General features: G+C 40.8%; 1 protein-coding gene across 1 annotated transcript in view; it reads right to left on the bottom strand.

Annotated features, from left to right (window-relative positions):
* Positions 1-16,889, bottom strand: part of LAMA1 (laminin subunit alpha 1) — a 99,225-nt gene extending 82,336 nt beyond the window's left edge. Inside the window, exon 1 of the mRNA XM_030227590.2 lies at positions 16,785-16,889. Coding sequence (XP_030083450.2) covers positions 16,785-16,869 — 85 coding nt within the window. The 5' untranslated portion in view covers positions 16,870-16,889. The remainder of the gene's footprint in view (positions 1-16,784) is intronic.
* Between the last annotated feature and the right edge of the window lie 313 nt (positions 16,890-17,202).

The following is a 17,202-nucleotide window of genomic DNA, read 5'->3' as shown; positions in this document are numbered from 1 at the left end:
AATACATTCCTAGTAAGGCAACCTGCAATGTGGATACTGCAGAATTTGTCACACCACACTTTACACAGTTCAATCCATCAGGAAATGAAAAGAAGTAATTATGAGGTTAGATGGATTTGTTGTACGTACAGCTCAGCAGGCAAACCTTATGGTGAAGGACATAGAATTAGTGTTCTAGTAAAACTCAGAAAAAAGCTTGTTCATGATGAAGCCAGTTGCAACATTTTCAAATGATAAACAGTTGGTCAGCATGCAGTATGCCAGGGGAAAAGAAGACAAGCAAAAAGCTTTAAGGTGGATGAGGCAATTTCTATTTTATGTGCTTCAATATGCCTATTGACTCAAATTAACAGGGACAGGTGGAGCATGCAGCTTACTGAGGCAGATTCAAAGTACTGAAAATTCATGCAGGAGATCATGGATTGCTTAAATAAAAGACATCCCTATCAAGACAGCTATCTTTCTATTGTAAAGTTAGTGGTTGAGCATACAGCCTCTGTGTTCTTTGTGAATTATTCTACTTCATACAGAAGTCCTCACAACTCCTTGTTGCTGATGTAAATATCATCACCTTTCCAGAGGACTGAAGTTAATTCTTTGTGGGTTTGTAAGCTTTAACTTTGTTACACATATAGATTACCAAACACCCTGAAATTCACACCATTTCAAGGATTTGGGACATTTGCAGGATTATGGTAACTCTAACTGCAGTCAATGCATATTTGTTGCTTTACTCTGGATACAACTGATCTATTGCACACGAGCAGATCACAGCAATTATAATCATTCCATAGTACTGTGCAGTGAGTCTGACATATCTGGACTTACTGAGTCTGACATATCTGGACTTACTGAGCTCAGATATCCTGTCCATGTAGAGCAGCATCAGTGCAGTCTAACATTAGACTTACTCTCCATGCTCAGCCCACAGCATAAATCCAATCACTAAATGCAAATATGGAAATCATACGCATTTGTGTGACATCTATCAAAGGCTTTTTAGACATTATTTTTTCCCTTCCTTCTATAAGTTTTCTCAATGTAGGACCCTTGGCTGCATTTTGTACAGCTATATCTGAATGAAACCCCAACTGCATTTTCTGATTAATGATTTTGTTCAATCAGAAAATTATTATTATTATTTAATCACTGGGTTTTGGGTAGAAGAGAAGTGGATTTGTGCATTTTGGCAAAACACATGTATGATCTGTGGTTTTGACCATGTCAAACTATATGAATCCTCACAATGTGACAGACAGGGTAAAACTATTTTTTACAGATGGTATATGAAGAGACACAGTCCCAAGAATAAAAATCTTCCCTGCAGAGGCATAGCTGATTAAAATAATTTCTTTTACAAACAGTTGCAGAGACAGAAGCATACACATGAGAGTTCTACTCCACATGGGCTTCACTACACCACCAAATATATTCAACAAGCACAATAAAGATAATACATTTTGGTATCCAGATCAACACAGTTAGGTTGGCAAAACTCTTACAGAAATGGCATGTTTAAGACAGCTTCTTCCTGAATCCAGATTCACTGATCTGTCTGATATTTCTAGAAAGCTAACTAAATTAGGGAGGTGCTTGTCGTTTTGTTGGTATTTTTCTTCAAAGGAGAGAAACTAATGGGAAATGAACACAAAAGATTACATGAAGCAAGCCAAGAACTGAGTTCAGAAAGTATTTGGGGTTGTTCATCAGTGTATACAATGAAGACTCTAAACCAGACTTCAGTGAGCAACATGGAGACATTCAGCGATGCCAACAGCCTGATTGCTCCCTAAGTATTTTGGCTTTTTTTGTGCTGAGTGTAATAAAGCAGTAATTTGCAAGTGAACAAAGTAGATCTGACTTAAAAAACATAAAGAGCTGATGTGTTCAGTTACAATGAGCTTTTATTGTGTAATTTTTCAGAACACAGAAATACTTGAAGTGGTCTAATCTCATTTGCAAGTTAGCATTTTTTAAAAATGTAAAGGCAATCAGCAGCTCATAACAAGCTGGGAATGCTGAAGTTTCCTCACAAGCAATGGATTCTCCCTTCACTGAAAACATACACAGAGTACACAGTTGTTCAGAATAGTTTGATGCACTTCAGGAGAACCAAACAGACTAAGGACAAAATGTAATAAAATATCACAGTATTAGAATGTATAAAATATGTAATAGCATTACACACAGAAGTTGAGGTCACATTCTTGGTAACATTCTCAGACTATTTTCAATAGCACAGGTTTTATTTAGTTGTTCTTATTCAAGTTTTGGATTAAATGAGTTTACTAAATAAAAACCCTGGAACTATCAGGCTTGGGTTCAGACTCCTAGCCTGCTCAATAGATTTACTCCCATTATATTTTACCAACAAGCATCCCTAGTTTAACCTTCTCTATACACTTTCATCAGAATCCTACCCTGTAATCACATCAAATATCTAGGCTGGTTTCCCTAAAATAAATGGGCTGAAATTGTTAACTTCTAACTACAGGAATTAAGGTACTAATTCTCTGTTATACAGTCAGCAAGAAATGTGGGTTTAACACTCAACCGGCCTTATAATCCACTTTGTGTAGACATTGCCTAAACTGTGTTAGCTGCAGCATTAACCCACTTGAAAAGCTGAAAGATTCACCACAACTTACACAGTAAGCTTAGGTAGCAAGCCACTAGTAAGAAATTATTTTGAAAATAGATCACACCTGCTTCTGTAGCTCAGAGAGGAGAATTTCTCCAAGCAAAACATCAAAGTTACAGGATTTGACTACATAGTATATTTGAAGGTTTTTAGCAGAAATCATCTGTAAACTTTAATTTGCAGGATTTAGATAAAACTACTTCAGATTTAAAAGAAAACTCTACCATGACAGAACGTTATCTTTTCTTAAAACCCATTCTCTATTTCTTCTCATACTGTAGACCTGACTAATGAGTCAATCACAGAAACACTAGGTAGTGAAGATTACATTTATTTAATTTAATCAGCTTTTAATGTAAGAACATACTAAGTCTGCCTGTTCTTAAGAGCTTCCAATGAGGATACGCCTCAACATCCTTGACAAGTCTATTCTGACAATTTATCACTTTAAAAGTTACAAATTTTCAGTCCTCCTTGCTGCATTCATGATCTTGATTACAACTTTTGTTTACCTGAGCTGTTATCACACACCCTATCCCAGACTATGTAAACAATCCTCTCAATCTTTCTACAGTCCATCTTCTAAACTCCTTATCCTTCTGAGTTTTTGGCAGCTCGCATTTTTCCAACAGTCTGGACCCTCAGATCTCATCAGCACCAACTGGAGTAGAATAACTTCTTAAACTATTCACAATTTTGTTAACACACATGAGAGTAAGTTTTGTATTTTTTCCAGGTACTGCTGTTCTGTTTGCATTGCACACCAAGGTAAGTAAAGGTCCTGGTCTGTTGTACTGCAGAGCCTGGGCACTTACACAAAAGAAGTATACTCCACATCAGACCCTGGATGAGTTCAGGTTATCTGTAAAAGAGATTACTTTGCAGCCATTTGCTGAACACTCAACCACTTGCTTTCAGAACAGTCTGCTGATTATTTTACAGCTCTGATCCACTCAAGCTTTTGCAAATCACACTTAAGCAATCCAACTGGAGCGCCAGAAAAAAGGACAACAAAACAAGTTCATTACACCAGTTAATGTAACAAAAACCATTCTGTTTGAACTCCACAAGCTGTTAGAGCACAAACAAGCTACAGAGGACAAAACCTTGCCCCTTCTTCTAAATGGCCAAGTTTTCTCTGCCAAGTATTTTTTCTGCAGTTGCTTATGTGCACTCAGCATTATTAATGAGGGCCATAATACAGACAGGGTACTACAGCAAAAGCATTTTACCTACTGTGGTCTCCCTTAGGCTAGATGATGTACTACAGAATACTGTAGTATTGTGTGCTCAGAAATGTATTGAAAACAATTACAATGCTGCAAATTAATAAAGTGAATAAAGTCATAACACTACAGATTAATAAAATTCCATGAAACAGACTGGAACCAAAGTAAGCAAAAGTTTTCTCAGTCAAGAATGAACACCAGCTGCACTTTTCTCCCACAACTAGTTTCCTTAATATAGTTTGTGAAGGTTAAGGAGCAAGTGTCTGGCATAACTTGCATGTCTTCCTTAAAATTCCCAAGCACCAGCACATCACCAGGCTGCTGGGCCCAATGTAACAGAATTTGAACAAGGTTAAAAAAAAGTGCCTTTTTTTTTTCCAAAGGTAGAAAACCTGGGTTCTAAAAAAATTAAATTTCAAAGTGTATGAAGCATGCTATATACAAAATGATTGGAAAACGAAGGAGAGGATACGGCTGCATAGACATGGTCAGGATACAGATGCTTGAAACTGAAGCTTGAGTTTTCAGCCCCAACCAGACATTCCTAAAAATGTGCTATGTCATTTCCCAAATGGAGGGCACATCACCTTTGACAGCCTGAGCATAGAAAACACTGGTGAATTCAATAAATTTCATAGCTTACATCCCAGCCCTGAGTGTGGTTCCTAGTATTATGGCTTGATCCTTCCACAGATTTGAGGGATTTGAGGAAAAAAATTAGTTCCCGGGGAAAAAAAATTCTATCACAGGTATTTCTAATACCTTCAATTTTGACAGTAACTTCCTGGTTATTTCGATCAGAACAAACTAAGGGTTAGTGGAATAAAAGAAAATATTTTGTGCTAGTTTTCAACATAAGACAGTACAACTTGATATGAAAGGCAAGTAATTTTGAGTATTCTATCATGCATTTCCAAACTATAATCAATATTTCTTCTGTCAAATCATGTCTTGCAAGTATTGATTTTTTGTATGCTGTTGGCTAGTTCAAGAATCTGCCCAGAAATTGTCACAGATTTACACCAAAGCAAAAGAACCACAAGTTGACAGATGGGCAGGCTGCCAAGGAACAACAAACCTGCCAGACCATGAAATTAGTTCTTTCTTGTTCACCCAAAGCTTTTTCCACACGTTGAGGAGTCTGCATCATTGTGCTTGTTGGTTTGGGGGCTGTTCTTTCTTTTATCAGTACACTAGCTTTTTTTCTGAAGTCATCAGTTGGGAACAATCTTTGCTCAAACCTGAAGTAAATACAAGCCACAGCTATTAAAGACTTCAGTGTCTTGTCAGTTTTGCTTATATGCTGCCTAAGACACAGTATTAGCTTAGAGCAACATAACAGAAGCACTGGCAGTGTGACTGGCATGTCAAAGACTAGGGACCTCAGTCACTTGTCACTTATGATGTGCCCCAATATCAACAAAATAAAATATTGTTGTTCTTACTGATGTAGGACCCATAATAGACTTCCCTCACACCTCCTTAATATGATTCCTTAAATAGTATCTCCCACTGAACTTTTTTTCTATCACCAGTTTTCAACCTGAAGCAACTGTCTAATAAATTAAAATCATCTTGGGTTTAATCCTAATTAAATTTGCATGCATAAATGTGCAGCTTCAGTCTGCACACCAAATCATTCATTATAATAAAAAGGAATTTATGACCCAAGTATCTCTTAGCCCTCTTCTGATTCTAAATTTCCATTTATCGCTGGCAAATTCTGGGAAGAATTTTAACGGTTTAGAGGTCCCAGTCACTTCAGTACTGTGATTCAGTATCACAACCAAACAAAATGTTACCACTTTTTGTCCTGTGCAAACACTAAGAAGGTTAAAACAGTTAGAAATGCCCTTGAGTCAGTTGGCATCACCTTGTGATCATAAATGAAGTAGGTGCACTGCAAAGAACTCTAAATGTATTCTTCACTTAGTGAAAGCTTGTTATTAACTACCTGTACATAAATCCAAATTTTATTTCATTTTCTTAATGAAAAAAAAAAAAGATTTGTCACTTCCCTAATATTAGAAATTGCAACTGTGGTAATTTAAATAGAAATTTAGCTTCATCTAAGTCGAATTTTTCCGTTTATTAACAAAAACTATTTCAAGTTCAAGAGATTTTGGCATGTCAGAACTACCAGCTCTCCTGTTTTCAGACGCAGAGAAAAATGTTTTCATTCCAACAGGCACAAAACCATTATCAGGGCATATACAGGCCTGTATCACTGCCAGATCTTCCTGAGTAGAAGGAAGCACATTTCCTCCAGCTTGAATGGACTTGAAAAGATTTGCAACTGTTTAACCCCAAAGACATGCAAAGCTTGGTCATTCCCTGATCTCTACTGACAAGATTTAGCAATCTCTAATTTTCAAGATTAATTGGGAAAAACCTACTGGGGCATTTTTTGTAATTTTTTTTTCTTTTTACATTTTATTTCAGTAGTAACCAACTCTTCAACATGATATAGAGGTAGCTTTCTGCTGTTTGTCAAAAGTAAAATATATCCTGCTACTTTTTTTTTCCTAGGCATTTTACTCTAGGCAACAAAGTAAAACTGCAAAACACAATGCTTTGTTTGGTCATGCATCTGCTGGTCCCCAGGCACACAGATTAACAAATGTACAGAACACAAACTGCAACTATTTTTAAAAATTCATACCAAGTCAATTGTTGCACATGTTTTATGTTTCAAACTCTCACCACACGCAAATTCTTGTTTCCTTATTTTACAGTAAATACCTCCATGAAATTCAAAAGCATTTGTGTCACTCTGGTTAAATTCCTGAAAAAGTGTAATTTTAAGTACCCAAAAAACAAGGGGGGAAAAGAAATATTTTTAAAAGTTCTCTTCTATATTGCCATTAATACTCAAGAACTCAGCCAGTCACATGGAATTTTAATCAAGTGTTCTGAAAGTATTTTGCCTTTGGCCTGAAAACAAGAATGATGCATTTCAGCCCAAAGCACAATTTTGAAGAAAAATTCTAACAGACTGAGAGTTCAAGTAGTTTAATTTAAAATTCAGCAATGTTACAGTGACACTAAAATAATAGCGAGGCACAGTTGGATCCTGCCTGAAACACTGCAAACATTTTTTGCTGATGATTGTGGGAAACAGAGCAACATGGGAAGAGATGCAGAGTGGGCAGCTTATTCTCATTGTCCTTAAGAACTGAAAAGATAAGGGGGGGCTGCTCAAATTTTAGAGAGGTTGTATCATCTGTCAATACTCTGTGGTATACAAAAAGGGTTTTCCTCCTTGGGGCAAACATCCTGACCTCTTCCCTGCCACTGTGCCAACAATCCCCTTCTGACACTCAGTCCCTACCACTCCTGCAGGATTCTCAGCCTACCAGAAACACCCAAACTTGGATGTCTCTATTACCACTATTAGCCATGGCAGCACAGCAACAAGCAGATCTTTCCACCAAGTACCCACAGCAAAGTTTCTGAGCAGCCTGACCCATCACAGGAGCTGAACATCAGCATGCCAACCTCTGGCCCACACCAAGACACCCATGGAACACAGCTGTGTTTTGTACCTATTGCTTCATTGCTGCCTTTGGGTCACATCCTGCTGCTGATCACTATGGAGAGATACTCAATTCATCTGGAAGTTCCCCATCCCATCACATACATCTCTTTCTCATTGCCTGCCAAGGGTTGCCTCCCCCACGTCACTGAAAACCTGCACTGCACTTTGAAGAATCATTTCTTCAATTAGAAATATCCCCATTACAATGTTATCAAATATGCACAAACCCAGCTGTCCCCAGTGTGACCACTCCCAAGGAAAGTGTGGTCATCCAAGGATGGACTCTACATTTGCTGCATGCCTTTAGCATTGCTGAACTTGCTCTGGAGAACATTGGCAGACACACTGTAAACCAACTTCAAGGAAGATTAATTGGGATAGGTCTGGAAATTACTTAATTCCTGCAATTTTTAGTTTAAAATTCGTGTTTACATCTAAAGACAGTTTCATTATCAAGCTCACATTTTTGCATTAGCAAAAAAATGTGTGTTTCCTAAAATTCTAATCAAGTCGTAGTGGTATTTATTCATAATATCTCAATAACCAAGCTACAGTTAAAAAAAAAATCACAGAGACACTTAGCAGATTTACCTGCTGTCTATACAAACCTTTTTCTTTATGCTGTAAGAGATATATTATCAATTTAACTACTTTGGCAATTAAAAGAGACACATAAAATGAACGCATTAGTTAGCAGCTACTGAAGGAATGAAGAACTGAATAGATGTAATGTAAAGCCCAGCAACTCTCCCCAAGCCAGTGAAGCAGATTTAATCCTTCATTTTGCCATCTAAGTTTTTATCTCTTCAGCATATTTTAAAGGGTCTTTTCTAGTAAAAGGCATTGAGCACACATTTCAGAGACTACAAGCAAAAGTAAATAAATGGAATCCCAGAAATTTCAACAGCATATATTTCACAACCCTAATTTAAACCAGGGTATCCAATGATCTTGACAATTCAAAGAACCTTCACATCATAACTTCTGTTATCTAGCCCTTCTCAGCCAATAAAGTAGAAACAGCCTGATCATCAGAGGCATTGCCACACTGTTACAAGCCTTTTCTGACTTCCTGTCCTAAAGCAGTGGCAAGATATGCACAAAAGACAGCACAGCAAAAGAAAGTAAAATATATGAATGGTGTGGCATGGAGAAGAGCATAACACATATTAGCTATTCATGCATTTGAATTAAAACCAGACAGGAAAAAGCAGTGGAATCTCTTCCATAGTTTTATCAGTAGTGGAACACTTTCAGGAGCTGGATTTCTCACTTCTGCAAAGAAAGAGCCAGAAACAGAAGGTGGAATCCAGTTAACTGGTTTTTAAAGTACAGGCCTACTTCTGGTGCTGGGCTCTCCTGATTCACTGTCTAGATACCCCTAGGTGGATCAAGAGTTCCCCAAGGAGTCAGTGAAGCCCAGATGGGCACCATCCAGCTTGGCAGCAGCTCTGCCTGGGTAGGGAGCATCAGAGATGCAGTCAGGTTCCCCGGGCTATCAGCCTGCACAACACCTTCTCTGCTTCCTGCAAAGCTCACTCTGCCAGCATCCACAAAAAAAGAGGGATAACTTGGATCCCTACTCCAATGCTCCCTGGCAAGGCTGCAGCCAGCCAGAATCAAATTGCACTGGATGGCTCAGCTGCTACTGTGCTTTTTTCCTCTCCTTCCCACACAAACATTTCTTTACACACACCTTTGGCTTTTGTGACAGAAGGCAAAATTCCAGTCATGCTTTCAAAAAACCTGATAAAAGCAATCAATAGTAATCTAAGTTACCATCAACGACAGCTCCAATTCGCATTTATGCTCAATGACTGCATTCCAATGTTTTTTACAGTCAGTGAGACCTACCCCACTGATTTGCAGAGTTAGGATTTTGCTATTAAAAAACTTCTTGCTTCATCGAGTCCACAAGACAAAAATACTAATCAAAGAATCAAATCAAGACTAGAGAAGTAGTTTTGAATTACATGTACAAGTTCTGCATGGTCCTCTCAGACTTCCAGCAAATAAAAGTTGTGGAAATACAGTTTAAAAGGTAGTGGGCATCAGCCTATTTTCAAGGTCATTTCTGAGCAAGCAGCAATAAAAAATGCAGGCAGAGCCAAGGAGAAAAAACAAGTTTCCACTTTGGGAAGACCACTTCTTAAACAGCTTTTTAAGCTTTATTTTCATGCGGGAATCAAGATGGGGGCTGAGTTCCGCAGCGCAATAAATGAGCTCACAGAAAGGAATTACATTATGCTTGCAAAACAACTTTCAAATCTGAATCATTAATCTAAAAGAATTGGTTAGGGAATATCTCTGACAGAGCTGTTACTGTATCGAATGACAGTTTTAAAAAAAATCTAAAAATCAGCAAAAGCTAACAAGTTAAAGATGACAAAACAGAAGGAATTTATTGCTGAAGGCTGACATCTACTCTGCCTACACAAAGCAGCAGCGGGACCTTCTCGGCCTTTGCCTGGTGGGAAAAGCCCAGAAATGACAAGAAAAAAACCAACCGTGTCAGCCCATCAGCCCATGGACCCATAGTAGCTGCTGCTTTACAAAGCCTGCCAAGCTGAACTTGTGGAAAGGGCAGTGGGTGAAAATGCTTGCCATGAATCCACCACTCTTCCAATGGCTCTCTGAGCTCACATGGCTACTAGAAAGTTGTGATTTTCCAGACATACTCAAAAGGAAAAAAAAAAAGAAAAAATCAGGTTTTCAGGTAAAACTAAAGCATTCTATCTCTATATTTTGCCTTGCACTTCTTCAGAATTGGAACTGCTGTTTCACATCAGAAAGAGAAGTTAAAATTATGTGCATCTATAATGTTTGCTATTAGAATACTGAAAGTTAGTTTCTAGTCTTACAATTTTATGTTTTCCTATTTTCAGACTGTTATTTATCTCTACTGTAATTACAAAAGAAGTCTTCCAGTTTTCCTGTAATATTGTTATGTATATAGCTTTTAATACACAAAGACGTGTATAAAATAATTATTTTCAGGGAAAAAGCAGCTTTCTCCAGCTTCTAAAACAGAGCATAGCATGACCGAGAAATCATTGAAGTCCTTAAATAGCAAAAGTAACTAAGAAAGAAAAAGCACAGAAATATCAAGCCTTATTTTTGCTCTGACACACCAGTAAATGAAGCACTGATCTCAAATCTCAAAGACAGAGGGCTGGACCCATATCTGCGAGCACAGTACAGAGCCCGAGATATCACGTAAGTACCTAAAAGCATTAATAAAAAAGTTTGACTGATATGCTCCTAAAGTTTACACCAACAAACAAATCACAATTCCTGCAAGCTGACCTAACCAATCTTGCCTTGCAAAACTTTTGAAACACACTGTTCCTGTGTTTGGTCAGGAAGGGATGTCTGCAGGACAGAAAAAAAAAGGAAAAAAATAAAAAAAAAGTAGAGGACAGCAACAAACCCCACCTGAAGATCTTTTCTGAGACTGATGCAAATACCAACAACTGATCAACACACACTGATAGCCCTAAACTTCTAGAGATGCATTTTCTAAGCCCTCAGGGAATGGGGAAAATATTTATGACAGACAAATTTTTTTTTTATCTTAATCGTTAATCTAACTTAGAATGCTTTCATGGGATTTTTCTCTGTCACATACCTTTATACTCCAAGAAAAAAGAAAATGGTCTGTGGCTTGTTGGCAATTTCTTGCAAAATAAATCAGGGAACTAAACACAAAGCAGATTTTAAGTTTAGGGCTTTAATCAACACCAAGCACATTTTCCCCACAGAATGTCCACGATGTTCCCTTTAGATTACCAGAAAAAAATGACATTTCTCAGTTCTTTCTTCTTCTCCCCCCAACCACAAGTCAGGTCTCAACCAGCAAAATTTGTCCCTAGTTGAGATCAATTACTTTTTTACACTATATATTCCTTATAATAAGATAAAACCTCATTTCAATTTAATAAAAGTTTCAAAATATATTTGTGCTGCTCATCATGAACTTAGGGAACCTTGTAACTTTAGGACAACGGTATCCAGAAAATCAGCATTCCTGAGGACAAGCAATGTGGCCTCTGTTTGAGGTGACATCATCAACAGGTCATCTAAAACTGACCTTTTTAGAGTATTATATAGAACAAAGTCCACTACATTAAGACTTTGACAATCAAATGGACTTAGAGGAAACAAAAGCCAAGAGCTCTGGCATTACATCTGCTTTTCCACATTTTTGCTGGGGTGTACCAAGGCCAAGAGAGAAGTGGCTGCTGCAGCTCCATGTTCCCAGGCCCAGCCACTAGTAAAGCTGAGCAAGTATTCCCAACAGGCACATACAGAGCCACCCACATAATGCAATGGATATATGGATATTTTCAAATACATATGTCCAGCCACATAGATTCACAAAGACAACAGACAAGAAAAGAAACAGAAAAATGCAACCACCAATGGTTTCATCCTGTTCCCTGCTCCAGGGAAAAACATGGATTCATACAGAGATGGATTTCTTCAATGCCCATTCACAATGTGCATTTCTTAAATCCCCAAAGCTGGAGACTCACTGGATCCAGTAACTGTGCTCCCCCACACCCAAGATCTCCTCATTGCTGGCATCTGGCACATGAGCCCCTGGGGCCCACAGCTCCACCCCAGCCACCAAGGCACAAACTGCCCTGCACACAGACCAGCCCCATCACACACACACACAATGGATCCCTACACAGTCACTCTTTGCTCAGCCACTTTGATCCCTGCATCTTTGGCCCGTCCTCCGTTCATCCCAAAATTAGTCCCGTGCATTCCCAAAATGTTCTTCCTGTATATCCCAGGATGGGTCCCATACCCCTGTAGACTGCCACCACCCCGATCCTGTAAGCTCTAAGGAGCTGTTCCCATAACACATCAGGGGCTGTCAGAGGAGAGCCCTGGCAGGGGATCATTTCTTTGGGTTCATTATTTATGTTGTTCCACCTTGATGTTGTGTTGACTTGTGGGTGGACATGAGACTTCCCACACAATCTAGGAACTTAAATGAGAGTGTGGACAGCTAATAAGCATCTTGGGGCCCTGCTACTTAGCCCACCCAAAGACACAAGGGATGTACAGGGTCACTGTAACTGGGATTTCCAACCCTGAGGAAAAAGTGGAAACTTAAGCCAAATATACCACTGTACCAAATTTTGCCCAAAATTAAGAAGTTTTTACCTTACCACAATATTAAGTAATTCTGCCTCAAACTCCTGTCATATTTTTAGCTCACTGGTCTCCTGCCCCACACTGCAAGCTGCAAACAGCACTGCCTTTCAAGTTTTCCACAAGCCTCAAGGAACCTGAAGTTTCTTTTAGTGTTCTTTATCAGGAAACAATATTAACATCAGTGGAAACATAGGAGAAACGTTAAAGGAAAATATTTAGAAGTAAAGGCAAACTTTGCAGGGCATAGAAAAACATTCTCATATTCTATAACAGTTAATTCTGTTGCAGATGTTGGGGAAAAAACTATTTGAGACTAATGGCAACAACACTGGCATACATGAACCAAAGATGCAGTATGGTGAAGCCCTTAAGATACATTTTTCATCTCATACAGGAAGCAAGTGTGAATACAACAACCAAGTCACCTTGAAACTCCAGAAAAACAAACACATTCTGGAAGACTGTCTCTGTTTTAAAAGTGTCAGAGGAAACTATTTCACTGCACAGAACACCTTTGAATGCATGAGGTTGTAGTGAGGCAGCTGAGAGTGTAAGATCCACCTACCTAGGCTCACAGACTAACAGCCAAATCTACCACACCCCAAACTTCTGTCAGATGCTGTAACTTCTACAATTAAAGTACACCACTACTTGAGGTGGAACTCACCAGCCTGAATTAGGCACCAAAGAGCCTTTCTTCACTAAGTGGTAAAGAGTGAGTGGTACCCACAAGTGGTGCCAGGCTTGAGTAACCTAGTAAAAAACCCTTAAGACTAAAACAACAAACAAACAAATCCCAGCAGACACTGGTACAATAGAAGAGTTTCTCCTGAAGTCAAACACCTTATTGCTGCTTGTGGCAAAGAAATAAAAGGGAGGCCTGCACTTGTGTTTTCCTTACATTCTGAGCACCTAATGGTTCAACTATAGCATCAGCTTTTTTTTCCTTCTGGAAAGAAACTTGACATCTTGGCTGTACAGTAGCTCCTTTTCAAAGACAGGTCTGGAGAGATTTCACACAGTCCTCCTCTGCATTACCTGTCACAGCAACTTGGTAATACAGCACTCTATTCAGAGATTGGAGATGTGGGTTCAAACCACCTCAAACTAAGGAGATTAAAAGAAATCTCCCACTGCCTAGGATTGTGCTCTAACAATATAATTTATATCACTTGTGTTTCAATATAAAAAAAAAAGTGGTTGCTGACCATGTCATAATTTGTATATTAGCCATAGCCTAAGAACACTTACTAAACCAGATCCTTGAAGCAAAGCAGGTCTGAAACCCAATGGGTGACAGACATATGAAATACCTATGTCCATCTCTGCCCAGATGGAGTACCTCCCCACAGATATTCGGTTCCCTGAGCACCAGCACTTATCCAAAAATCCCAGCCAGGAAGAGAGCAGGCTACTTCAACACACCAGCCTACACAAACAAACTGAAATGCAGCTGAGGAAATATTTAGTCTACAAATGTAGCCTTCCAAGTTAACACTACCACAGGTTTACAGTAGCAAGATTTTTTTTAATTACAGGAAAAAATCACCTGACAGTGGCAGGGTCAAATTTACAAAATACAGGCAATAGTGTTCAAAATCATTAACTGATTTTCCTTTCTACTTTGAAGACATGTATCACTTAACTCCAGTATAACAAAGAATGAGTTCCAACAGAACAAAGCTGTGACAACAAGCAAAAAGAAATGGCTTTTTGCTTCTGACATTGTAAAATAATTCCTCTGTATCTAGACACTGAGTTACACACTTCATGAAGAGTTACTCCATTAATGAATACAAAAGACCCAACAGAAAATTGCAAACCAAACTTTTGACCATGATAGGAACACTTTAACAAAACACCTGTAATTAAAATTCCAACTAAATTTTATAGCTATGTAGATATTAATCTTTAGGCTGAAAGAATCAATCATTAACTTCCAAAGCTGTTCAGTGCAGTGACTTCAGTATCGTGTGTTTCTTTTTCTTAGAATGGACTTCAGCACTTTCTGACAGACCCTTGCAGCTGTGGTACCCCCTAGTTTCTTCATTTGCTGACATGACAAAAACAAAACTGAACAGAAAAACAAGAAATGCTTTGAGTCTACCACAGCCCTCTCCATGGCAATGCCAAGATACCTTTTCCCATAATTTCTCTTGACAACTGCTCTGAGAAACCTTTCCATCCTCACTTCAAAATATGTATTTTTACCTCAGCAAGATGCTTACAATTCTGAGCTTTAAGTTGTTTACTTTCTGTAAAAGCAACATTGCTATTCTAATCTGCATCACATTCTTCACATTGTTTTAGGATCAGTTATCTTGAATTGTGGCTTTTGTAAGGCAGTTCACCACCAGGGGGGTTGAAACTCACAGCTTCCTCGGATGATCTGTGCTCTCACGCTGAGAAAAAAAAATGCTATCAACTTAATCTAATAGGAGGAATGGTCTCTCGACCTGATTTTTCAACTGGAAAAACGTAATTATGAACTTCAATATTCCCAGGAGGTGCGGCTTGGAAGCAATTAAATATACTGGTAGCTTCAATCACTGACATAAAAAGCAAGTATTTTATCCAGATGCCTCTAGCACCCGTGGGCTGCTATATAAAAGCTCCACATTACTGCAGTGAGATCACTGCAAATGTCAATGAAAAAACAAAAAATGGTATTCACTCTTGTCACCAATACATGACAAGCTTCAGGAAAATTCCTACCTTTTGTACTGCATGTTATCATATATATTGAAATAGGAATTAGTATTGAATTAAGGTTATTTGATATAAGATGGTACCTTCAAAAAACCTAAAAAGCAAAGTTTATATCACTTTGTCTGGCAATTCATTTGTTTCTACAACTGAATTTTCATAACCCCAAGTAAAGAATATTTATTTTAAACCTGAGACATATGGCCTCTGAAATTTACTTGGGCTTGATTTTGTCCTTTTTACCTAGAGGATATTTTGTACACATAATTACATTAATAAACACTGGCTTTTACTGCAGCCTGTAAACATCCAGATGCTAATCTCCCACCCTATATCCACCTCAAACACTCTACTTCACCATAAAGAAAACAAGTCGTGCATCTGCACAACATATGCCTTCCAACCATTTTCCATTCAAGATTTTTTTGTGTTGTTTTTAATAGAAACCTAATGCGACTGGGGATTCATGTGCAGGGAGTAGGGATGGGCAGAAATTCTGCGGCGGACCCCAGCAGCAGCTGACCCAAGCCGAAGGTGAGAGCACCTGGTGTCTACCAGCGCTTCCCATCACGATCCAGGACACCGCAGAGTCAACCACTGTTAACCCAGCAACAGAGTGAGCCGATGTAGCTTGGGTCTCACCAGGACAACCCAAGTTACGGCACTTGGAACAAAGACGATGCGTGTGATGAAGTCATTGGCAGGGTAAGAACTCGGCACGGAGCGTTCCGGTGTCCCGGCCGCAACGCACCGGCCAGCCCACGTGCAGTGAAAAAAAGGAAAACTTTCGTAAACTGTCTCCATTACTTCTTCATGCTACCTCGGTCTCGTGCCCGGAAAGTGGCTCGGGACTCTTCTCGCTCCTTTTAACAGAGCTTAATCTGGTTTGTATTGTGCGGCATCCTTCGGAGCTCCGGCTCCTCTCCCTTACGCAGAGAGGGACCCCAGGACTGCGGCCCGCACCCGGCTCTGACCCCATCTCCCGCCGGGACAGAGGCTCTGCCGGGGGCTCCCTGGGCCGCCGCAGCCCTGCCCCCGGCCCAGGAGCGGGGAGCGGCGGGGTCGCCCCCTCCTCCCCCGGGTCTCTGCCGCTCCACAGGGTCTCCCACAAAGGGAGTGGGCGGCCCCGGAGGCGGCCAGGCGGAGTGGCCCCCGCCGCCGAGGGAGGAGAAAGGACTTCAGGGAAGTGGGGGAGGGTGGCCGCAAAACGTGGAGATGGGGGAAGAGAAGAGGGATGAAAGAGATGGGGGAGGCCGTCGGGAAGCGTGTGGTCGGCAGTGCCGGATCCCAGCCCGCCTCCCGCAGCGGGCTGCCTCCGCAGCCCAACGTGGCCCCTGCAGCGGCTGTGCCCGGCGGCGACGGGGACACTCTGCCGAGGCTGCCCCAGCCCCGCGGGGCCAAAGGCTGCCACGGGACGCGGCGGGCGGCTGCAGAGCAACCCCGCAGGCACTGCCCTACTTTGCCTTAACTGCTCACCCCCGCACCCCCGTTCTGCGCTCACCTCGGGGCTGGCCCTGCCCCGGCACGCACAGCAGCGAAGTCGCCGCCAGCAGTGCCAGCAGCAGCCGCCGGCCGCCGCTGCCCATCGCTGATGCCGCCGCTGGAGGGACGCTGCCCACCCCACCGAGCCCGCCCGCCTTATATGTGCTCCCCCACCGCCCCCGGCCCGGCCCGCCCCGCCCCGCACCACCGGGGCTCGCTTGTACACCCTTCACACACACCCCTCCTCACACACACACCCCTCCTCACAGACCCCCCCTCACACACACCCCTCCTCACAGACACCCCCCCCCCAGCCCTCCTCACAGACCCCCCCTTCTCACACACCCCTCCTCACAGACCCCCCCTCACACACACCCCTCCTCACAGACCCCCCCCCACAGCCCTCCTCACAGACCCCCCCTTCACACACACCCCTC

This window comes from Serinus canaria, chromosome 2, assembly GCF_022539315.1.
Source record: "Serinus canaria isolate serCan28SL12 chromosome 2, serCan2020, whole genome shotgun sequence".
In the NCBI taxonomy this organism is placed as follows: Eukaryota; Metazoa; Chordata; class Aves; order Passeriformes; family Fringillidae; genus Serinus; species Serinus canaria.
Note: the sequence above shows the minus strand (reverse complement) of the source record. Positions and strands in the feature narration are given on the sequence as shown.